The following is a 24,698-nucleotide window of genomic DNA, read 5'->3' as shown; positions in this document are numbered from 1 at the left end:
ATTCCTAAATATTTTGTACCAGATTCTTTAGGTAGAGAACAAAATCTTAGAGAGATAGCTGCCATCTTCTTGGTATATACCTTCAAAATGATTTATCTTTTCTGAAAGAAGGGTGTAGCCCATTATTATTCTTTCCCTTGAAGGAAAGAGCAGGCACCTGCCTGTTGAATGAGTAACGTGATGGAAACTCTTGGACCTTTACATTAACTCACCTACTCAGTCATTTTGTTATTGTTCTTCACGTGGTTTTCTTTCTCTGTACTCACTATTTATTAGATACCTATTGTCCATCACCGACTAATATATTGCAAGAAGTGTACTTTCTTAAGCTCATCTAATAAAGCAAGATTACTCCTTGAAAGCTGACTTAGGATATGATTGTATACATGGGAGCTTTGTTAGACTGGCAGTTGTCAATTTTGTTATAGATTTGGAGCAATGTCTTCTTACATTCTTCTGTTAAGGTTCTGAAAACAAGTTCAGTAAAGTTTAATGCAGAGAATCTTAAACATGCTTACAAATGTATGTAGATATAAACCTTTGCTCTTTCCAAGTCTTATTTTCTTTTCTTTTTTTTAATTTATTTTTTTTTATTAAATCATAGCTGTGTACATTAATGCGATCATGGGGCACCATACACTGGTTTTATAGACCGTTTGACACATTTTCATCACACTGGTTAACATAGCCTTCCTGGCATTTTCTTAGTTATTGTGTTAGGACATTTACATTCTACATTTACTAAGTTTCACATGTGCGCTTGTAAGATGCACCGCAGGTGTAATCCCACAAATCACACTCCCTTTGCCTACCTCCCCCCTCCCTCCCCTCCCTTTCCCCTTTCCCCCTATTCTTGGGTTATAACTGGGTTATAGCTTTCATGTGAAAGCCATAAATTAGTTTCATAGTACGGCTGAGTACATTGGATACTTTTTCTTCCATTCTTGAGATACTTTACTAAGAAGAATATGTTCCAGCTCCATCCATGTAAACATGAAAGAGGTCATGTCTCCATCTTTCTTTAAGGGTGCATAATATTCCATGGTGTACATATACCACAATTTATTAATCCATTCGTTGATCAATGAGCACTTGGGCTTTTTCCATGACTTAGCAATTATGAATTGGGCTACAATAAACATTGTGGTACAAAGATCTTTGTTATGATGTGATTTTTGGTCTTCTGGCCTAGTAGAGAAATTCTAGGATTGAATGGCAGGTCTATTTTTAGATCTCTAAGTGTTTTCTAAACATCTTTCCAAAAGGAATGTATTAATTTGCATTCCCACTAGCAGTGTAGAAGTGTTCCCTTTTCTCCACATCCACGCCAACATTTCTGGTCTTGGGATTTTGTGATATAGGCTAATCTTACTGGAGTTAGATGATCTCAAAGTGGTTTTGATTTGCATTTCTCTGATGATTAAAGATGATGAGCATTTTTTCATATGTCTGTAGGCCGCGCGCCCGTCTTCTTCAGAGGAGTTTCTCTTCAAGTCCCTTGCCCAACCTGCGATGGGATCACTTGTTCTTTTCTTGCTTATACGTTTGAGTTCTCTGGGGATTCTGGTTATTAAACCTTTGTGGGAGACATAACCTGCAAATATCTTCTCCCATTCTGAGGGCTGTTTGCTTGCTTTACTTACTGTGTTCTTGGCTGTGCAGAAGCTTTTTAGTTTGGTCAGGTCCCACTAGTGTATTTTTGAAGCTGCTTCAATTGCCTGGAGGGTCCTCCTCATAAAATACTTGCCCAGACCGATTTCTTCAAGGGTTTTCCATGCACTCTCTTCTAGTATTTTTATAGTTTCATGTCTTAAGTTTAAATCTTTGATCCAGTGAGAGTCTATCTTAGTTAATGGTGAAAGGTATGGGTCCAATTTCAGTCTTCTACAGGTTGCCATCCTGTAGAAGACAGTTCACCAGCACCATTTGTTAAATAGGGAATCTTCTCCCCACTGAATGTTTTTAATTGGCTTGTCAAAGATTAAATAACGGTAAGTAGCTGGATTCATCTCTTGGTTCTCTATTCTGTTCCAGACACCTATTTCTCTGTTTTTGTGCCAGTGCCATGCTGTTTTGATCACTATCGATTTGTAGTATAGTCTGAGGTCTGGTAGCATGATTCTTCCTGCTTTGTTTTTATTTCTGAGTAATGTCTTGGCTATTTGAGGTTTTTTTCCTGATTCTGTATAAAACGAAGTATTGTTTTTTCGAGATCTTTAAAGTATGACAGTGGAACTTTAATAGAGATTACATTAAAATTATATATTCCTTTGGGTAGTATGGACATTTTAACAATGTTGATTCTTCCCAGCCATGATCATGGTATGTTTTTCCATATGTTAACATTTTCAGCTATTTCTTTTCTTAGAGTTTCATAGTTCTCTTTATAGAGATCTTTCACATCCTTTGTTAGATAAACTCCCAAATATTTCATCTTCTTTGGCACTACTGTGAATGGAATAGAGTCCTTAACTGTTTTTTTCAGCTTGACTATTATTGGTATATATAAAGGCTACGGATTTATGAATGTTGATTTTGTAACCTGAGACGCTGCTATATTCCTTGATCACTTCTAAGAGTTTTGTAGTAGAATCCCTGGTGTTTTCCAAATATACAATCATATCATCTGTGAAGAGCTAAAGTTTGATCTCTTCTGACCCTATATAGATACCCTTGATCGCCTTTTCTTCCCTAATTGCAGTGGCTAAAACTTCCATTACAATGTTACAGAGCAGTGGAGACAATGGGCAGCCTTGTCTGGTTCCTGATCTGAGTGGAAATGATTTCAATTTAACTCCATTCAATACGATATTGGCTGTACAGGGCCTTTATCAGTTTAAGAAATGTGTCTTCTGGGCGGTGCCTGTGGCTCAGTCGGTAAGGCACCGGCCCCATATACTGAGGGTGGCGGGTTCAAACCCGGCCCCAGCACAACTGCAACAAAAAATAGCTGGGCGTTGTGGCGGGCGCCTGTAGTCCCAGCTACTCGAGAGGCTGAGGCAAGAGAATCGCTAAGCCCAGGAGTTGGAGGTTGCTGTGAGCTGTGTGATGCCACGGCACTCTACCGAGGGCCATAAAGTGAGACTCTGTCTCTACAAAAAAAAAAAAAAAAAAAGAAATGTGTCTTCTATACCAATTTTCTTAAGTATTCTGATCATGAGGGGATGCCGTGTATTATCAAAAACTTTTTCTGCATCAATTGAGAGAATCATATGGTCTTTGTTTTTTAATTTGTTTATGTGCTGAATTATAGATTTACGGATATTGAACCAGCCTTGTGACCCGGGGATAAAACTGACTTAGTCATGATGTATAATTTGTTTGATGTGTTGCTGGATTCTGTTTGTTAGGATCTTGTTGAATATTTTTGCATCTATATTCGTTCGTGATATTGGTCTATAATTTTCTTTTCTTGTTGGGTCTTTTCCTGGTTTGGGTATCAAGGTGATGTTTGCTTCATAGAACGTGTTGGGTTGTCTTCCTTCTGTTTCTACATTTTGGAACAGGTTGAGTAATATAGTTACTAATTCCTCTTTAAAGGTTTGGTAGAATTCTGATGTGAAGCCATCTGGTCCTGTGCTTTTCTTTTTAGGGTTGATGCTATTTCAGAACTTGATATGGGTCTGTTCAACATTTCCACTTGATTCTGGCTAAGTCTTAGAAGGTGACGTGCTTCCAAGTATTGGTCAATTTCCTTCAGATTTTCATATTTCTGAGAATAAAGTTTCTTGTAATATTTATTAAGGATTTTTTTAATTTCTGAGGAGTCTGTTGTTATTTCGTCTTTGTCGTTTCTGATTGATGAGATTAGAGATTTTACTCTTTTTTTCCTGGTTAGGTTAGCCAAAGGCTCATCTATTTTATTGACCTTTTCAAAAAACCAACTTTTTGATTTGTTGATCTGTTATATAATTCTTTTGTTTTCAATTTCATTTAATTCTGCTCTAATTTTGGTTATTTCTTTTCTTCTACTGGGTTTGGGGTTGGAATTTTCTTCCTTTTCCAGTTGCTTGAGATGTCCCATCAAGTTGTTAACTTCCTCTCTTTCCGTTCTTTTGAGGAAGGCTTGCAGTGCTATAAATTTCCCTCTTAGAACTACCTTTGCAGTATGCCAGAGGTTCTGATAATTCGTGTCTTCATTGTTGTTTTGTTCCAAATATTTGGCAATTTCCTTCTTAATCTCATCTCTGACCCAGCTATCATTCAGCATAAGGTTATTTAACTTCCATGTTTTTGTATGAGTATGCTGATTCCTGTTGTTACTGAGTTCAACTTTTATTCCCTGGTGGTCCAAGAAGATGCAAGGAATAATTTCTATTCCTTTAAATTTACTGAGGTTAGACTTGTGACCTAAGATGTGATCGATTTTGGAGTATGTTCCGTGGGCTGATGAGAAGTATGTGTATTCAGTTTTGTTGGGATGAAATGTTCTGTAGATGTCTGCTAAATCCAAATGTTGGATGGTTAGGTTTAAATCGAAAATTTCTTTGCTCAGCTTCTTATTGGAGGATCAATCCAACACTGCCAAAGGAGTGTTGAAATCTCTGACTACCATGGAGCTGGAGGAAATCAAGTTGCTCACGTCTGTTAAAGTTTCTCTTATAAATTGAGGTGTATTCTGGTTGGGTGCATAGATATTAATAATTGAAATCTCATTATATTGAGTAATACCCTTAACAAATATGAAGTGACCGTTCTTACCCTTCCTTACTTTTGTTGGTTTAAAGCCTATTGTATCTGCAAATAAAATTGCAACACCTGCTTTTTTCTGATTATCTTTTGCCTGAAATATGGATGACCATCCTTTCACCCTGTGTCTATATTTGTCTTTTAAGGTAAGATGTGACTCTTGTATGCAACAAATATCTGGCCTGAGTTTTTGTATCCAATCAGCTAACCTGTGCCTCTTTAGAGGACAGTTTAAGTCATTCACATTAATGGAGAATATTGATAAGTCTGGTAAAATTTTGGGTATTGAGTTTTTCGAAAGTCCAGTGGACATTTTTAATCCTTTCGCCACTGTGGAAGTTGGAGTTTGATCAAAAGTTTCTGAGTGAGTTTACTTTTGTGGTAGAGGATTGGGCTGAGTATATCCTGAAGAGCTGGTTTGGCTATGGCAAATTTCTTCAACATATGAATGTCATTAAATTATTTAATTTCTCCATAATAAATGAAACTCAGTTTAGCTGGATACAGGATCTGTGGTTGAAAGTTATTTTGCTTTAGGAGGTTAAAAGTTGATGACCACCCTCTTCTGGCTTGAAAAGTTTCAGCAGAGAGTACTGCAGTCATTCTACTATTCTTCTCTTTGTAGGTAATGGATTTCTTCCATCTGGCTACTTTGAGAATTTTCTCCTTCATATTAACTTTAGTGAAGTTAATTATGATATGCCTGGGGGACGTCTTATTGAGATTGAGTTGTGCTGGGGTTCTGAAACTGTCTGCTATCTGAATTTCAGAATCTCTTGGCATGTCTGGAAATTTCTCTTTCATAATTTCATGGAGAAGGGCCTCTGTGTCTAGCGAGGCCACTTCATCAGTTTCAGGGATTTCAATGAGGCAGATATTAGCCTTCTTCGAATTATCCCAGAGCTCGCTGAGAGAATGATCTGTTTTTGCTCTCCATTTCTCTTCCTCTTTGAGAGTTTGGGAGTGTTCAAAGGCTTTGTCTTCAATGTCAGAAATCCTTTCTTCTGCTGGCTCCACTCTGTTCCTGAGGGATTCTACTGTATTTTTCATATCTTTGTGGGTTGCAAATTCTTACTTCAGTGCGTCAAAATCTTTGTCTTTAAATTCGTTAAATTCTTGAGACAACTTTTGAATTTCTTGTCGAATTTCTAATTCTGACTTTTGAATTGCTGCTTGAATTTCTAATTCCAAGTTTTCCTCCATTCTATTAATCTTGTTTGCAATCCAAATTCTGAATTCGATTTCTGACATCTGGCCAGCTATTTATGAATGGGATCTTCAGTTACATCTGCCATATCTTTCCTTGGGGGGGTTGATCTAGTCTTGTTGTTCATGTTACCAGAGTTTTTCCGCTGATTCCTCCCCATGATTGTTTTACACTGTTTGATTTTTCCCCTGGAGCTTTGTCGAGGACCCATACAGTGCTATGGCCTGAGAAACTGGGGACCTGTTTGGTGTGGTGGGTCTAAGTGGTTCTGTCTTGTTTTCAGCTGGTTTCTGTTCAACCCTAGTGAACCTGTTATTCTGGGTTGAAGTCTCAGCTATGGAGAAATACCAGCAATTAAGTCACCCCGCCCCCCACAGGCAACAATTGGAAAAGTTAAATCAAACCTTCCTATAACCACATACCCAGGGCACCACCTGAATAGTCCTTGGGCTATTGGCTCAGTTCAAAAGGTCCAAATCAGTTGTTTCAGTCAGCACCTGTCTCAGGTGGGAGAGTTTAAAAGGTCTCTGGCAACTGGATCACAGGGGTCTGGTGACTACTTTGGTATGGCTTGCTCCAGTGCTACGTGGAGTCAGGAGGAGCCACCCAGCAAATAGATCAGTCTAGGAAGGTTGATGCCTTTTTCCCCACCTGGCACCTCTGTCATACCCAGTTACTGATAGCCCTGCAGTTGGCTGATCCAGTTGCCTGTAGTGAACTGATAGTCCAGGGGTTTGCACCTGCCTAAATCACAAGGAAATCTATTTCCTCTCAGCCAGGCTGCTGCGCTCTGCCTCTATCTAGCAGGAAGATGTGAGGCCTGACAACCTCGGGCGATTAATGGGGGCTGGGGGGTGTTCACTCAGTTCCAATCCCGCCCCTGATTGATGTTACTGACAGAACAGAACAGAACAATTTTGCGGGAATTTGTTTCTGTCCCTGATAAATTGCCCTGCAGAAGAGAAGCTGTTTTGAGTTCCCAGAGCCTGCACCTCAGGCCCTGTCTTAGCTCCTGCAGTTTTGTATTCAGTTACCTGTCAGTTCTAGCCTACTGCCTTCCTTTGTCTATTGGCTGACAATCCCCTGAGGGCCGGGTGCGTCTTAGGCTCAGTAAAGTGGCCCTCTAGGTCAGCCCTGCCCTGGGAACTTCTTGGGTCTGCGAGTGCATTTCTAGTCCCTGCACTCCACCCAGGTCAGTACCGCCTCAGGCAAACCCTGTACTCATGGGGCCTGCGTTTCCGTCCCAGATCTATTCCGTGGTGGTTACCACCTGAGTAGATGCCCGGCCTCTTCTGGTTGCCCAGGGTGACAGTGGGTGTGGCTTCAGACTATCCGGGAGTGAGCCTTATTATTGCTAAAAGACAGCTGCTGCTCTGTGCCTCAGGGCACTGCTGCTCCGGTGTGGTTCCCTTTCAGCTGACCGTACTTTCCTCGCTCCTGTGCCCCAGAGTCAGCACTGAATAGCTGCAGTTTAGGCACTGTCCACACCCCTCAAGAAATCACCCAAGAATCTGGACTCCTGGGGGACAGGCCTCCCAAACTGTGGAGTGGAGGAGAGTGCTGGTAGCTCAGAGTTGCAGGTAGGGAATATATACAGTTTTATACAGTTTTATGCCTGGCAGGAGAATGCCGTGGCACCGTAGTAGGGGAGGTAGGTCCAGTTTTTAGAGGGTCTCTCCCATGGAGTGTAGTGAGAGGACCTTTGAACTCTGCTCCTTTATTTGTGGGGCACTCCGAGCTGTTCTCATAGGGGAGGGGAATCCTGTCCGCTTGTTGATGGATTTTGTACCTTTTGTTTGTATCCTTGGGATTGCAGCTTGCCTCCGTGGGGTTGATGTATGTTCTTCAACCTTCTCTCTTGGTGCAGCTCTAATCCACCAGGTTACTTGCTAAATTTCTGTCCTTTAACTCTCCTGGATGGGAGCCTATGTGGAAAGCTGGCTTCAGTCAGCCATCTTGTCTCCACCCCCCTCCAAGTCTTATTTTCTTAAAGAATTGTGCCCTTTTTTTAATTCCGTTTCCTTAAAAGCTATCACTTTTTAAATCCTTGCACTAGATTTTCATTAGCTGACCACTTTATTTCCAACGTTCTTATTGGCCTTGACTTCTCTGGGGATAAGGCAGGCAGGAAGAGTTTGGAGGTTGAGGCATTTCCCACTTTGACTTGTCCTTATTTCTGATCGCTCCTATCATGACTTTTTGCTTTTATCCCATCCTCTCTGATTGCACTTTCCTCCATACTTTGTCTATACTACCTCCACTACTTTCCCCCTTAACATGAGATTTCCTCTTCTTTCTCTGTATTATACATACACATCCTTGGTATGTGTGTGTAAAGAAGTTGGTGTAATTCCACCAATTTCTGTCACTTCAGCTATTCCCACCGAAAATTTAATTCATGGAATCCTAGAACATCCCCAAACTTAACACAGAAAATAAAAACCAAATGGACACTGCAAAGAAGCCATCAGAGAGGAGAACTAAGCAGAAATGAGTTCCAGAGGGCAAGGTGAAGAGTGCTAGGAGAAGTGGGTGATTTAATCATGTTGAAAAGTCTGTGAAAAGCTTAGCATAGGACTGGGTTTGACTAGTGGTTTTAATGAGAACCACAAATTAAAGTAAATAAAAGGTAATCTTTAACATCAAGTTGCCAAAAAAAGAAAAAAAAAAAAAAAAGAAGTGAATTGAAGGTAAAAGTTCAAAAGGTAGGAATGTGAACCTTATGAGAGCTATCTGTTCTGTCAAGCAGTTTGGTTGGAAAGGGAAGGAATGAGCATAGTTATTGTTTGAATATGATGCCCAGGGAAGGAGGTTTATTTTTTTCAGAATTTATGAAATTGAGCATTATTTTTCAAGGTCTGATGTGAAGGAAATAGTGTAGAGAGATAAATGAGAGATAAAGAAATAGGAAGATCATAGATAGAAAAAGATTCAGACAGAGATAGGACCCACACATGAAAGTGTTAACCATGGCAAGAAGAGATGCTCCCTGAGACAGAAGAAATGGTGGTGAGGATGATTCATGTGAACACTTCTCTCTTAAAAAGTATGGGTGAGAAGGTAAAAAGTTCAAAGGAAGGAATTCAGAAAGGCTTAGAAAAACAAATTACACTTCTGTGTTACCTAACTTTTAATATTCTGTGGATACATAGCCATTATTTGGTATAAATGAGGTAATGTAGAAATATTTAGAGAAGCCCTGGACCTCCCAGAAAGCTTTCTGTGAAAGAAAATTTTAGGTAGAACAAAGCTTTCCTTATAACTACTACTGCCTTTATGGTAATCATTTCTGAAATTATTTGTGGATGATTCTTGTGATCCATTAAATGTTAAGTATGAACCGAGAGACCTGAAATATGTGAAGTAGAGAATTATGACAGTAATACTGTGTTCTATTCTTCAAAGTCAGCACCCCTGTCTTCTTCAGTAAAGCAGTTGTTTTGTAACATCCTTAGGGACTATTAGACATTGACTACCACGTTATATGGCATTGCTATCCAAAGAGAAATGAGAATAGGTCTGCCTCTTTAGACAATAGAGCTCAATTCATTAAACTGGCCAAAAAATAGAATTTGAGAATAAGAACTTTGAGTTAAGTAAACAGTATGAAGAATGTTCTGGAACATTGAATAAAACCCCAATTTTAAGAGAAATTTTCATAAAAGGTGTGACAGGTTCAAAGATCAAGATATGTGTTATGGGAAAAAATTTTTTTTGAGGTAGAGGCTAAGCTTGTCTTGCTCCCTAATGAATTTCTCCCACCCAGCGCAGTGCTTGACTTGCCTTAAGTAATAGTTTTTTAATGACTAAAGGAAGGAATAAATATGCAACTGTGTTTTAGGGGGAAAATTAATGTAGGGATTTCTTTAGGCTTTCAGGATATTTGCTTTATAAATGTCAAGAGTATTCTTAAGTCATTCCAAATCTTAGTTGCATAAGAGAAACATTTCTGCACTTTTTTAAGCATAAAAATTCTGAATATTTACCCCTAAATATTCTAATTTAGCAGGTCCTAGTTGACTAGGCACTGATATTTTAAGACATTTATCATATGTGGCTTGGCTCCCGTAGCAGTTACGGCACTGGCCATATGCACAGAGGCTGGCAGTTCGAGCCCAACCTGAGCCAGCTAAACAGCAATGACAACTGCAATAAAAAATAGCTGGGCATTGTGGCGAGTGCCTGTAGTCCCAGCTACTTGGCAGACTGAGGCAAGAGAATCACCTAAGCCCAGGAGTTTGAGGTTGCTGTGAGCTGTGATGCCAAAGCACTCTAACTCCACCCAAGGTGACATAGTGAGACTCTGTCTCAAAAAAAAAAAAAAAAATTTACCATGTGATTTAGAAATAGGAAATGAAGTAAAATCTCTTCTTCTCTGGCATGATTTAACTTTTAAAATTTTATACTTAAACTAAAATTCACTTAGATGGAAAAAATGAAGAGTTCTATCATATAAATATGCTGAAAAACTAGAGGCAAATATTCAGAGCTTTAAAGATAAATAAACATAAGACATTTGATTCATTAATTATTTATAGGGGTCTTGCTCTAAGGTACTCACTTTTTGAAACTTGATGAATGTAGTTGGAACATATTTATTGGCAAAGAGTTGAGAGTAAAGGCTTAACTCTAGAGTTGAAAGTCAGGGTGATACTTGTGTGCTTTAGACAGTGTTATGTCCACAGAAACCAGTTATATGTGAATTCTACACTGGAAACCAAGGAAACAAAAAGCAAGAAAGTAGTTTAAGCTTAAACGGCTGTACACACACAGAGACACACACACACAAACAAGTTATTGCCTAGTACTAGTACTCCATTGATAGCCATTACACAACCAAAATCTAAGTCAAGATGGCTGCCATGACACCATGAAAAGGCTATCCAAATCACTTTATGTATTTTAAGGAATATGTGTTCATAAATGCTGAACAAACAGGGAATATTAACTCATTACCAATAGTTAAGGTATTGTAGGTCTTTCACTTTCTCACTAGGGTTTGTATTTCCAAGACAACTACTTCATGAGAGGGGTAGCAAGAGGAAGAGGGAGAGGTTACATTACAAGTGAATGGATACAACTGAATGAGTTCACTTTAATTTTCAGAGAGCAGGAATGGACAGCAGCTATTCTACATAGAACAAAAAGAGAGAACTGACTGACACCTGTATTCGTTTTGGTTCCTTAAAATGATCTGTTTCTGAAATTATGGAACAGAGTCTTAGATTTTGAGCAACTTCCAAACCCAAAGGAAAGATTTTCTTAATTTTTGTTCTATTGGTCAGAGAGGAAAAGAGAAGAAGAAAGAGAGGAGAAAGCCCTTTAGATCTTGCTAGAGGCCAATCATGGGTCAGATGTACTTTTTAGAATCCTAAGTGGATTATTTAAGACCAGCTAAATATAGATGGAGAAGGGAAGTCATAGAATAATGTAAGATTTGAAGAATTACATTCTGTGAACAGTAGGTAATGACAACTTCCAACAGCAGAATGATCATACCATTTCCTTTTCCCTTGGCTTTCAAAATAATCCTTCAGTGACTAACTTTATTACTATTGAATCAAATCTTTGGTTCTTTTGCTTAGATTTGCCCTGTCTCATTGTGGTAAAGACTTAGTGTATATTATTGGAAAGTAAAACTGTATCACATACATTAGAGTTAGAAATGGAAGAAAAATGTAGTTAGAATTTAGGCTAAAAATTCATACTGTAACCAATAAGTTACAGTATGTGAGGTATGTGACTCAGGTTTGGATTTAAACTTTCTAGAATTCGAGGCAAAATGCAAATTATGTACATTTCAGAAAGTTAAGGATGAGCCAATGGCCCATGAAGGAATTATTCTTGGTGATAAGACCAGTGAAGAATTTCTATTTGGTTTTTTCATTACGAGTGAACTGAGTACTGAATATTTCCAAAATTGAGCATCTTAGAGACTCAAAAAGATACTTTATTTCCCTATTTTATGATGTCCTCAACTATAAACTAATGCTGTTACAAGCATGTATACATTTATTGAAAATTGACAAGGTCCAGAAAATCAGATCGTGGTTGATCTGGATGAATCATGTTATAGCCTTTGGTATAGCTATAGGAATAAATGGATGCTTTGAAGTCTTTTAAGTTTTATTTTTACAGATTTTGGTGATCATATTAGGCTTTAGTTCAGAGTAAGCATATTTGATTTATCTTCACCACATGTTGTGGGAACTATTACTAATTCAATTTGAGTAACATCTTTTAAGGTTTTGCTTCTGTGTTTGTTTGCTTAGCACATGTTACATTGTAGGTCTGTCATCCTCCATTTATTAACTTATCATTATTCTCAATTTGTCTTCAAGGACCTCTAAATTCAACAAGAAATTCTAGTTGTAAAGTGAGACTAGTTTGGTCTGTAAAAACTGAAACCTGTTTTTAAAATTTTTAATAAGATTTTAAAAAATAAATGTTATCAGGGAGAGGAAAATTTTTAAATTCCAGTTTTGCTGTTATTAATTGGGGATGTAATAATTAATTTAATCCACCAATTCTTTTTTCTTTCATCTTTAAAACAGAAGATTTGAAAGCCATTTAAGACAACAGCTTATGAGCCATTAACCAACATAGATGTTAGGACTTAGCGGGTCCCCATGAAGAGTTAGTTTTACCATGACCCCAAAGGAAAGATACACCATTATGATAAGTATTTCGATTTGAATCCCAAGGAAACAAGAGGTGAAAGCACGTACTGTCTTCTCTGTGATTGGATAAAATGATGGAGTGTTTATAGTGTTCATTTTATTTTATTCTGTCAGTTCAGTAAGCTGAGCTTGTCATATGCCAGTCCTTAGCTAATTACCTTCTAAAATATATTAATCAATAAGGTTCATTTCCTGAATGAGGTCACAATGTATTGAGGGAGATAGATAAGTAAATAGGTAATTGTTATTCATTTTGAAGTCTACAATAAGAGGTCTATAATTGAATATTTATTATCTAGTCATCAAATACCAAGGTTCATGGTGATTTCTGATTTTACCAGAAGTGTCTAAATGACCAAGAGGCTACACAAGAAAAAATTTTCCTTAAAGACATTATTCTTCTCCATGATTTTGCCTTCAGATTCATATACTCAGCATCTAGCCTTCAGATTTTGCCAGACCAACAGCTGGCAAGATTTGGGATTTTGTCCAGGACAATAATAATATAATAAAAAAGCATTTGTCAGGAGACTTAGGTATTCAAAATAGTTGAAATAGCACATTTTCTACCTGTAGATAATTATCAGGGAAAGTCAGATTATTAAGATTGCTTGATTAGTCTTACATCCAGACAAGTTGGCTTGTGACTCAGTTGGGTTGTCATCAGTCTCTAGCAGTCTGATAGGGATACCTATTCCTGGCAAAGTAGATAGACAGTGGACAGTAGGCCTAGTAGAGCGTCCTCTCCTCTGGACTGTGCATGGACGGCCAGTGCTTCCTCAGAAGCCTCTCTTTTACTTTGTTTTCACTGTAGATCAACTCCTTTCTTATTGACACATTCTTACCTTAAAAGGGTTGATATCTTCACTCAGATAATGAAGTTAAGCAAATATATTTACCATTCTTTCTTTATCATCTGACAGAGAGTGCCTACTTTCTTTGGAGACTATTACACAATGCCCTTTATCTTTATTAATTACATTTTGTTTTCTTTACAGGTACATGTCAACCTTGTATTCTCACCCTGATTTCCCAGAGAAAGGGCCAAAGGAGATTAATGAAGAGCTAATGAAAAATGTTAGCTACAACCCTCTTTTACTTCTCACACCACAGAAAGTTAAAAGATACGTTGAGTCTTTATGGAAGAAGAAAAGCTCTGGACAGCCCGTCACCTTTACTGATATCTTTGGGATGCTAATAGGAGAAACACTAATTCATAACGTAAGCTATAGTTCTACCTGCAGTATTTTTAACATGGTAGATGATGTACATCATAATCTTTCAATAAAAGAAAATATGATAGATGTTGTAAAAGTCATTCAACTCATTCTTTCAAGTTGTATACTGATAGCATTCTCCTGGCCAGACACAACTCTTCTCCATTTTAAACTATTGCTTACTAATTCATTCAAACTATGTCAGTTTTGATGTCTAAGGAAACCTTGACTGTCCATTCTTCCCAAGACTGATAATAGTTTTAGCTGAGAAAGTAAGTATAAGCAGTCTGTTAAAAGTAGAGGAGGAATGTTGGTCACCTGGGGAGAGTTTATTGTACCTTCAATGAATCCCCAGCAAAAAAAAAAAAAAAAAAAAGAAAAGGGGAAGAAAAGAAAAAAGAAAGTGAATCATGTGGAACAAACCCACTTCATACGAGGCTATCATGTGACATTTCATGTGAAGATAAAACAGGGGAGGTAGAGAAAAATCTGTGCAGGGATTCTGGAGGCTAATTTTCCCCCAACCCCCATAGTTGCCCGATGATTTTTGAGTTCACATGTACACATAGTGCCTAGAGTTACAATTGTTTTCAAAATGAAAATAATGACTACCTTAGAGCTTACTTTTTGTTGTTTATTTAGGACCCAGAGATTTCTGGCAGTAATATGGCTTACTTTTGTTATAAAAAATTGAAGTATTTCAATTGGAAGTACTGTAGTAAGTAGCTTTCTTCCGTGTATGTTCATATATTTAAAGTTGCTTATTTGTTCTGCGGACAGAGAATGAACACTACCTTGAGCAGTTTGAAGGAAAAAGTCAACAATGCCCAGTGTCCTTTACCTCTTTTCACCTGTCTCCATGTTAAACCTGACGTTTCAGAGCTGATGTTTGCAGGTATGTCATTTCTTTTCTGAAAATATTTTCTGAAGGTTTTGAAGTGTGATTTCCTTTAGAGGAAGAGGATACACAATTTCAGTTGCTTATTTTAATATGTTTTCTGTAGCAAAAGAACATTGTGGCTCAAAGGGGTAGGGCGCCGGCCCCATATGCCGGAGGTGGCGGATTCAAAACCCAGCCCCAGCCAAAAACTGCAGGAAACAAAAAAAAAAAAAAAAAAAGAAAAGAAAAGAAAGAAAAAAAACAATGAAATAAAATGCTGAAACACAAAAATACATAAAAATAATAATTGAAAAGAAAGAAAATATAAGAAAATATTAAGCCATATTACTTTTCATGAAACTACTAATATAGTGATTAAGGTATCTTTATTGATATTAATAAAATTAAATCATGGATGTAAATCAATAACTGAATTTTAGTTATCCATTTATCTGATGACTTTTTGATGAAATATACCTAATGCCTTTAGGTAATGCACATTCTTTTATCCACTGACTATATTTTCATCATTTGGATATTACATTATGCAGTATTCCCTCAGTATCTGCAGGGGATTGGTTCTAGGATACTATGTGGATACCAAAACCTGTGAATGCTCCAGTTTCTTATATAGAATGGTATAATCGTTGTATTTGCATGTAACCTACACATCTTCTTGTATGCTTTAAATCATCTCTAGATTACTTATAATACCTAATACAATGTAAATGCTATGTAAATAGTTGTTCTGCTGTATTGGTCAGGGAATAATGACAAGAAAAAAGTCTATACATGTTTAGTACAGACTCAACCACAATAGGCCTTATGACATACATTAGCAACAATGTAACATTTTCTGGAATTTTGGAGGAGGGAATAATTTTGACCTGTGGTTGATTGAATCTGAACCAACTGTTTGTCATTCAAAGCAGTATTTTGATACTATTTTTTATAATTCAGCACCTAAAAAGTGCTAATACAGGGTATTCATAAAGTGTGTGTGCAATTTCCAGCTGGTAAGTAAAAGGACTCGTTTTCTTAAATCACAGGGATAAACATTTGTTTTTCTCAAGCTTTGCTTCTTGGTGCTCTGAAAATACTATGCACATGATATAATTTCGAGGGGACTCTGTTGTATAAAGGCAGTGTCATTTCTGATTGTGGCTTATAGTATTCATTTTAGTCTTAGGAAAAGAATCTTAGTGACTTTAGTCACACCATCATCTTAAAAATCATCATGAATGGTATATGATTAGTAGGTTTATATCCAGAATTCTTCTTTATTTTTTCTGTTTCACCTTTTTTTCCTCAAGTACTTACTCTCAAAATTGAATTTTGAATAGTTTCTAAGATTCATTCATTCAACAAATGTTTGCTAAAATATTGACCACAAAAATTATCATTCTTGTGGTTCAGAAAGTACTTATCACATTTATTGTTTTATCCCATTTTTACTACAACCTGGAGACATAGGTATTTTTAGCTTTGATTCATGGAAGACAACCCCAAATCTCAAAAAGATTAAATGATTGGTACATTACTACAAAGAAAGTATGTAGCAGAGCTGAGAATTGGCCTCAAAAAATCCTTTGTTCTTTTAATTGGCTTTTATGATTACTGCCCATGTAGAATGTTGTCTTCCAGGAACTCAGGGTGAATTCTTCTTCACTACAATATTTTGTCTCTGTTCTAGAAGACTTTATAATCTTAGAAATTTATCATAACTCGGGTGGCTCTTGTGGCTCAAGGAGTAGGGCGCCGGTCCCATATGCCGGAGGTGGCAGGTTCAAACCTAGCCCCTGCCAAAAACCACAAAAAAAAAAAAAAAAAAAAAGAAATTTATAATAACTATTAAAGAAGTTAGGGCACAAGAAAGTACAAAGATGTTTCTATACACCAAGTTGTGCAACCTCTTTTAGGCTTAGTTTTTTTCTTGTGTTCAATGAGGAAAAGACTCTCTTCACAATGTTTTGCCAAATAAATGAGATAAAGTATGTAGAATACTTAAAGTATTGGGAGGCACAAATTAAGTTTTTAATAAATCTTAACAATTTAGAATATTCTATAAAATCTATATAAGTCAGAGGTCTAGATCTAATAGGATTTGAATATGAAAAATTCAAATATTATTATTCAAATATTAAATAGTGGATTGTGAAGGATGGGAGTGAGACATGCAGTAGGAGTCTGGGATAAACATGGCATGATTAACATCAATAAAGAACCACACCTTTGACTGTGATGGAGCTCATAATGGAGAGTTGAGACTTATATAAAAAAAGCAAGTTCTGTCCGGCGTCCGTAGCCCGGTGGTTACAGCACCAGCCACATATACCGAGGATGGCGGTTCTAAGCCAGCCCTGTCCAGCTAAACAACTATGACAACCACAACAACAACAACAAAAATAGCTGGGTGTTGTGGCCGGCACCTGTAGTCTTAGCTACTTGGGAGGCTGAGGCAAGAGAATCGCTTAAGCCCAAGTGTTTGAGGTTGCTACGAGCTATGCTGCCATGGCACTTTACCAACGGCAACATAGTGACACTCCGTCTCAAAAAAAAAAAAAAAGCAAGTTCCATAATGAAATTGCTTTTCTCCCCCAAAGCTATTCTTTTACCATATAGTCTTGGTATATTTTGGAATTGTTTGGTATATAGCACCAGCAAGACAGATCTCTCTGTGGCCTCAGATCTCTGCCTGGTCAAATCAATCATCTTTCACCCTGAGAAATTAAGCTATGGTGAACAGAGCACCAGATTCTAATTTGGGAGCCTTTTCCTACGTTTAAGTTGAAATACCTCAGCCTGGTCATTTAATCTGTGATTCTTATTCTCCTCATTACTTTATAACAGATATAATTAGCTCTAAGATGGATCTTACAGGGAGCTATTAAGACAATTATATGAAATATGCATAAGACTGAAACATAAAAATGTAAGTCATTATTCTTAGTGAGACGATTGTTATTGCATTTTTTGCAATGGCCACTTTTTATTTTGAACTTTTAGTCAATAACCATTATTAAGAGAAAACCTAAGCAAAATAATTAAAGAATAAATAATGTCTTGATAAGTGAATGTTTTGGGAGAAAAGACTGTTTTATCTTCAGTTAGGAGTCTTTGGTCTTGGACATGTCTGATGTTGACAACTGCCTAACTGCAGGGCTACGGCTGAGATGAAAGTTGCACCATTGACTTTCACTATGAAGCATCTATGTTAAGGAGTCTTAAGCTGTGTCTTCTAATAGATTTAGACAAAGCCATCAAGTATTAGTTGTATGGCTATTGTACCCAGATAAGACACCCTAAGGTGTGTGCCATGAGAGTCCACGTAGCTTTACTTGAGTTACTGAGAAAAGAAAAAAGAGGGATGAAGATGTACCTGTACGTTATTCCTTGAAATTTTGCTTAGATTAAAAATATGGCTTTTAAGAGGAAAAAAATTAAAATATTCTCTGAATCGTATTTTAAAATGTCACGTAACCAAATTAACTTACATAAGTTTTATCAATAGCGTTACTTCAACAATCTAGAGAATGCTTTTCTTCTTCCTTGAAATAATTTTAAATACTTTTTCCTTTGGAAATTAGTATTTAAACTGTTAAATATTTTTGATACTTTCACTACAATACATTACTGGGAGGATTTAAAACTTTCCTTAAAAATTTTTTATTGGTGAATAAATTGCATTCGATGAGCACAACTTATGGTTTATAAACCCAGCATCTTGCTACATTTTTGATGGTAACCATATACTACTTTTTCTCAAGAAAGTTACAATCTCATTTAAAGAGACTAAATAAAACAGGAAAAAATTAATATCATACATCTAGAATAATATGTAGAGCATAGGCATAAAAAAGATTTTATCTTTGTTACGGGGGTGACAGAATTCAGATTCAAGTGGAACTTGGAAAGATCAATCAAGTAGAACTGGAGAGATATCCTTGTGTGGAAATGATATGAGAAAATGCTCAGAAAGGAAGTCAAAGGGATATTTTGGACAACGCTGAAAAGAAAATAGCCTAGTACTTGTGCACACATTGGTGAAGAATAGATGGCATATTTGGGGAGACTTTTAGTGCCAGGTTATTGAAAATTTTGAATTTCTGAAACAAATATTTTTATTTAATTTTGATGATAAGGGGAAATATATAATGCTTTGGGCAAGAAATAAAATTATTTAAGCAGTAGTTTAGAAAAAAGTACTTTGGTGATTCATATAAATTAGAAAGGAAAAAAAACTGGAAGCAGAGATATTGCTGTGCTTGTGTGAAAAGTCCCTGCAACTAGGGACAGACTGATAAGGAAAGAAAAGAGTAGGTGGTGGTGAAAGGCCTGAAAGTCCTAGTGAGACGTAATGACGGATTTATTGGAGTTATAGCGTGGTTTACCAAAATAGATAACCTGATCTCAGAGGAAAAGTGATGAATTTTTCTCATAGTGGGAAGAGATGACAAAACCTCTGGCTGTACATGCCCCAAGGGAAGCAGGAAGTAGATGGAGGTGCGGGAGAGAGGTTCAAGTCCAAAGGTAGGAGCCAATAGCAGGCGAGAAACAGTCAAATACTAACATGGTGAGATCTTCAGGGAGGAGTAGAGGGCAAATCAAATCTTAGCTCTTAAGAATGTCTGTAATTAACCTGTGCACATGCCCCAGCATTAATAAAGAAAATATAGCTAGAAAAGTAGGAAACAGGAAGTTGTCATACTTTGATTCTTGAGATAGGAGTGTGAAATTTAGAGATGGGAAATTACTTGTACGGACGGATTCAGGAATTTTCCTAACAGCTTCTGATTCATTGCTGGTCATGTCTCACTAACTCCATGTAAAGTATTGTAAAACACACCAGTTTTCTGATGAAGAGTGCACATGCCATTTGGCTTTAACTTGTAATAAATTACAATGCTATCTCATCAAAGTTGTGACTTTATTTCTTCACGAGAAGAATGTTCTGGTCTCCCATCAAGTAAACAATGCTGATTTATAATTCGTGTAATGAACCTATGGTGACAGGTGTGTAGGAATGTAAATTTCAAAGATATAAAGGTATTCATATTAAATATGACCTCATACCTTCGTGGAGTCTTATAATCAAACATAGTGATACTTATTTAATAGGATGATCATTATTCACATTGCGTGATATAAATAAATTATAAGAGCCCCCCACACACCCACAATTATTTTAAGACAAGGTTCTCTCTAAACGAGTTTAGATCAGGTTTTACCACAATTAATAACAAAAACTTGTGGATTTGGGAATTATTTGGATTTAGGCTTATTAGATAAAAGATTATAGACATAATTTCAGAAAGGGGAAAACTGAAAAAAAAAATGGTATTGAGGGTTATGGATTGAGCAGTGGTAGATGTGATGAGACTTTAGGGTCATCAGCAAAGACCTTGTGGTAAAGATTAGGTAGGAGCAAACCTTATAAACGAGAAGGGAACAGCAAATATAAGGTGCTAGGGTGGAAATGAACTTGACCTCTTTAAACAACAGCAGGAATGTTTGTGCAGCTGAAGTGGAATTAGTAAAATGAGATGGAATAGGAGATTGTTCGGGAGATAGTGTTAGATAGGGAGTGATCTGGGCCATTGTGGAGCCCTGTAGGCCAAGTTTTTATTTTCACTGTTATGGAAAGCCAGCAGAAAGCTTTTAGCTGATGGTGGGGTGCTGGGATTTATATATTTTTTAATTCCCTCTGGCCCTGGGGTATCAAAAAGATACTAGGGAAACAGAGCAGAAGATTTTAAGCGGATTGTTGGGGAGAAGCAGGGGAGATGGGAGGGCAGTTTGTATTAGTGTGGTTCTGACAGGCAAATGGACAAGTGACCAAGTTCTGAACACACCTGAAATCAAGAGGCTACTGAACTTGATTTTTCAGATGTGAGCTATAAGGGAAAGAAAAGCGTCAAGGGTAGTCCTAAAGTCTGAATAGTGGTGAATAGTAGTACCATTTACCAACAAGGGGAGGACTGAAGCAGTTGCAAGTGTGGCAAATGGGAGTCAGAAACCAAGAGTTTTATTGTGGAATACACTCAGATAATTATTACTTGTAGTTATAGCCAGGGAATATGTGAAATATAAAGTGGCTACTATTTATCAAGCAATTAAAATGTGTCATGCCCGGGCGGCGCCTGTGGCTCAGTCGGTAGGGCGCCAGCCCCATATACCGAGGGTGACGGGTTCAAACCTGGCCCCGGCCAAACTGCAACCAAAAAATAGCCGGGCGTTGTGGCGGGTGCCTGTAGTCCCAGCTACTCAGGAGGCTGAGGCAGGAGAATCGCATAGGCCCAGGAGTTGGAGGTTGCTGTGAGCTGTGTGAGGCCACGGCACTCTACCGAGGGCCATAAAGTGAGACTCTGTCTCTACAAAAAAAAAAAAAAAAAAGTGTCATGCCCTCTTGTAATCTTATATTTTATTTATTTATTTATTTATTATTTATTTATTTATTTTGCAGTTTTTGGCCGGGGCTGGGTTTGAACCCACCACCTCTGGCATATGGGGCCGGTGCCCTACTTCTTTGAGCCACAGGCACCACCCTAATCTTACATTTTTTTAATTCATTGGATCCTCAGAATAACCCTAAAAACTAACTACTGATTTTATTCACATTTTACAGATTAGTGACCTAAGAAGTAGGTGGATGAATCCCAGTCAGTAAGCACAGTCAGTAAGCTGTTCATCTCACATACTGTGGGCCCACAGATTATGATCTTAGATAGGATACCTCATTGATGCTATTACCAGCGTAAAAACTTTACTTTGTTCTTGTGAGTTATAATAAATAGTTAAAAAGCAAGATTAAGGGAAGATAAAGAAAAGGCAAATGTTAGAAAACATTTTATTCCATTTTCATAGACTGCTTTCACTGTTAAAAAGAGTTTAATTTTTTTCCGTCCATCTCTGACTAGCAGTTTTTAGTTTTCTATTCTTTAAAATGAAGATGGATTTTATGAAAGATGTCTAAGTTTTTAAATGGAAAAATATATCTCAATTTGTGCGATAAGAAGGGATCTTTTTGTATTGTCTCGGCTTATTCGTGTGTAAACATCTTTTTCCTCAACTTCTCTACACACTGCCATAATCATAATAGGCATTTGGTTAATTTTTTAAAAAATATTTTAAATAAAGAGAATAATCATGGCATTATTGAAGTGATGATCAACTTTCTACAACTGTGTAGTATTTTCCTATTAATGGATTGTCTTTTAAAATGCTTTCAGATTGGGTTGAATTTAGTCCATATGAAATTGGCATGGCTAAATATGGTACTTTTATGGCTCCTGACTTATTTGGAAGCAAATTTTTTATGGGAACAGTAGTGAAGAAATACGAAGAAAACCCCTTGCATTTCTTAATGGGTAAGTGGTCAAATATCTATCACTAGTTTGCTTGATTACATTTAGTTTGTTTGACTATGCATTTAAATCCTGATGCATTTTCAATTATTCTCTATTTCTACTTTATTTTAGGTGTCTGGGGCAGTGCCTTTTCTATATTGTTCAACAGAGTCTTGGGAGTTTCCAGTTCACAAAATAAAGGTTCCACAATGGAGGAAGAACTAGGTATTATAAAAATATACTTACATTGATAAAAATTATGCTACATTGATACATTTTATTAACACAGACAAACGAAACTGAATATTCATAAAGATTGTACTTACTCTAAATTTATCAATAATTTGGTTGAGCAAACCTAAATATTTTCTAAAATCTTATGTAAGTTACTTCTTATATGTCATTTTGACACACACTGAGGTTATAAAATTCATAAAAAGCATGGATTCCTAAGAATAATTTTAATAGGGTATCTTCATTCCTGTTTGTCATGTTTCTAAACATAATATTTTATTATAAAGTCCTTTTATTAAATAAGAATAGTTTTTAAAAATTAGATTTATCAAAAGTGAGATACAGTATGGCACTTAAAGATAAATTCACAGGCTCGGCGCCTGTGGCTCAAGCTGCTAAGGCACCAGCCACATACACTTGAGCTGGCGGTTCAAATCCAGCCCAGGTCCGCCAAACAACAATGATGGCTGCAACCAAAAAATAGCTGGGCGTTGTGGTGGGCTACTTGGGAAGTGGAGGCAGGAGAATTGCTTGAGCCCAGGAGCTGGAGGTTGCTGTGAGCTGTGATGCCACAGCACTCTACCCAGGGCGAAAGCTTGAGGCTCTGTCCAAAAATAAAAAATAAAAAATAAATTAAAAAAAAGATAAATACACGCTTGTCATAATTTATTTATCAGAACCTGTGGCCTCAAGGCCACACGTGGCCCTCCAGATTCCTAAGTGTGGCCCCTCAACCACATCTAAACTTTACAGAACAAATCATCTCTAAAATTCGGAGTCAGTCAAAAAGCTGAATGGAGGGGGATCTGGAAGACCACATGTGGCCCCAAGACTGCAGTGTCCCGACCCCAACAAGGAGCAAAAGAAATCAAATCATCTCCAGCAAATGAAAACTAATGATTTTCATTAACTCTAATCCATTTGTCTGTGATAAATTTAGAACTATTCATATGAAACTTGAAAAAAGTAGATAAACTCAATTGAAGACAGTCGTTTACTGGTGGCTCATGCCTGTAATTCCAGCCTCTTGGGAGGCTGTGGCATGAGAATCCCTTGAGCCCATCAGTTAGAGGATGTGATGAGCTGGGATCCTGCCACTCCAGCCTGAGCAAGAGAATGGGACCCTGTCTCTAAAAATTAGTAATGATAATAATGGTAATAGTAATGTCATGGAAATATGATTTCCTAAATGAGTAAGTTTGAATTAAAGCAAATAAAACAAAACATATCTCCTAAAAGGCTTACCATCTGTATTTAAATTGACACTAATTTTTGTTGTGGTTGTTTTGACTGATAGTATACAGAAGCAGTGGAATGCTGACTCTGAATCTGAAGCTAGAACAGGGCCTGGGGGGAAAGGTTCACTGGACTGACAGCACAGCTACCTACTATCTCTTTTCCAAAGTACCAGAGATATTTAAGAACAGAAAAATTGACAGAATAACATTAATGATTTTTTTCAGTGAGCAATTCATTTGAAGAATGATTACATGTAAAAAGCTTGCTGTGGGATTTTTAAACAAACTACCCTCAGTTGTCCCAGATAGTGACAGTTGATCTAATTAAGCTTTATATGCAAGAGAATATAATGGTAACAATTTGAACATTGTAAATTTCCTTATAAGTAATATTATCACTCCTCCTGCAATAATTGATTTTGGTGTTTTATTTGATATTTATATTTAGTGCAGCGAAATTCTGCAGTTCTCAGTGTTTTCTTCAAGAGTCTTATATGTATTTTGGGATTGTTCTCATTAAGTAGTAGAAAAGTGATCTTATAATTTCATTAGAGCCAAAGATTTTAAAATTAAAATAAAAACAAACAAAAAAGCATTTTGTGCTTGTACTTACACTTGTCTTCTGCTTATCACCTAGTTAATGAGCCGGTAAGGTCAGGTGGCACTCTTAGGGCTCCTATGACCTTTAACATAGGGCACATTCTCTTAACAGTAACCAGAAGGCAAAGTGCCTAATGATGAAATGATTTTACTTGATTTATTTTAATGACCATCCTATCTTCAAATCCAAGTTCTGTCTCAACTCTGATTTTTCATAAATATCTCTTTTCTAAATTATGTGTATATTTTAGAAATAAAAAGAAATAAAAGAACAGAAACCACTTGTCCACATGTTAAAGGGCTTCTTCCTGTGCTCTTTCTCTGTTGAATAATACAGATAACCTAGGGGTTATTATTTTCTTCTTCCTGAGGAAGGAAGAGAATAAGACTGAAATAACACATCTGAAGGTGGGTGAGACAGTGGCTTATGGCCAAGGGGAAGGAGGAGGTTTATAGTAAATAGTTCTGAGAAGACTCTTTGTTGACAAGTACCCCGTGAGGCCGCTGTCTGGCAGCTTATTTACTTAGTCTGTGTGTCAGACTGAGGGGGAATATTGTCTTTGTGATCTCCCTGTCAGCAGAAAACATGTTACCTCAGATTAAGTAA

General features: G+C 37.0%; 1 protein-coding gene across 3 annotated transcripts in view; it reads left to right on the top strand.

Moving 5' to 3' along the window:
- PLA2G4A (phospholipase A2 group IVA) overlaps positions 1 to 24,698 on the top strand; it is a 174,345-nt gene that overhangs the window by 110,631 nt on the left and 39,016 nt on the right. For all 3 annotated transcript variants that reach the window (XM_053607841.1, XM_053607842.1, XM_053607843.1), the window contains 4 exons: positions 13,575 to 13,797; positions 14,574 to 14,688; positions 21,903 to 22,040; positions 22,152 to 22,244. In XM_053607841.1, coding sequence (XP_053463816.1) covers positions 13,575 to 13,797; positions 14,574 to 14,688; positions 21,903 to 22,040; positions 22,152 to 22,244 — 569 coding nt within the window. The remainder of the gene's footprint in view (positions 1 to 13,574; positions 13,798 to 14,573; positions 14,689 to 21,902; positions 22,041 to 22,151; positions 22,245 to 24,698) is intronic.

Source organism: Nycticebus coucang, chromosome 10, assembly GCF_027406575.1.
Source record: "Nycticebus coucang isolate mNycCou1 chromosome 10, mNycCou1.pri, whole genome shotgun sequence".
Lineage (NCBI taxonomy): Eukaryota > Metazoa > Chordata > Mammalia > Primates > Lorisidae > Nycticebus > Nycticebus coucang.
Note: the sequence above shows the minus strand (reverse complement) of the source record. Positions and strands in the feature narration are given on the sequence as shown.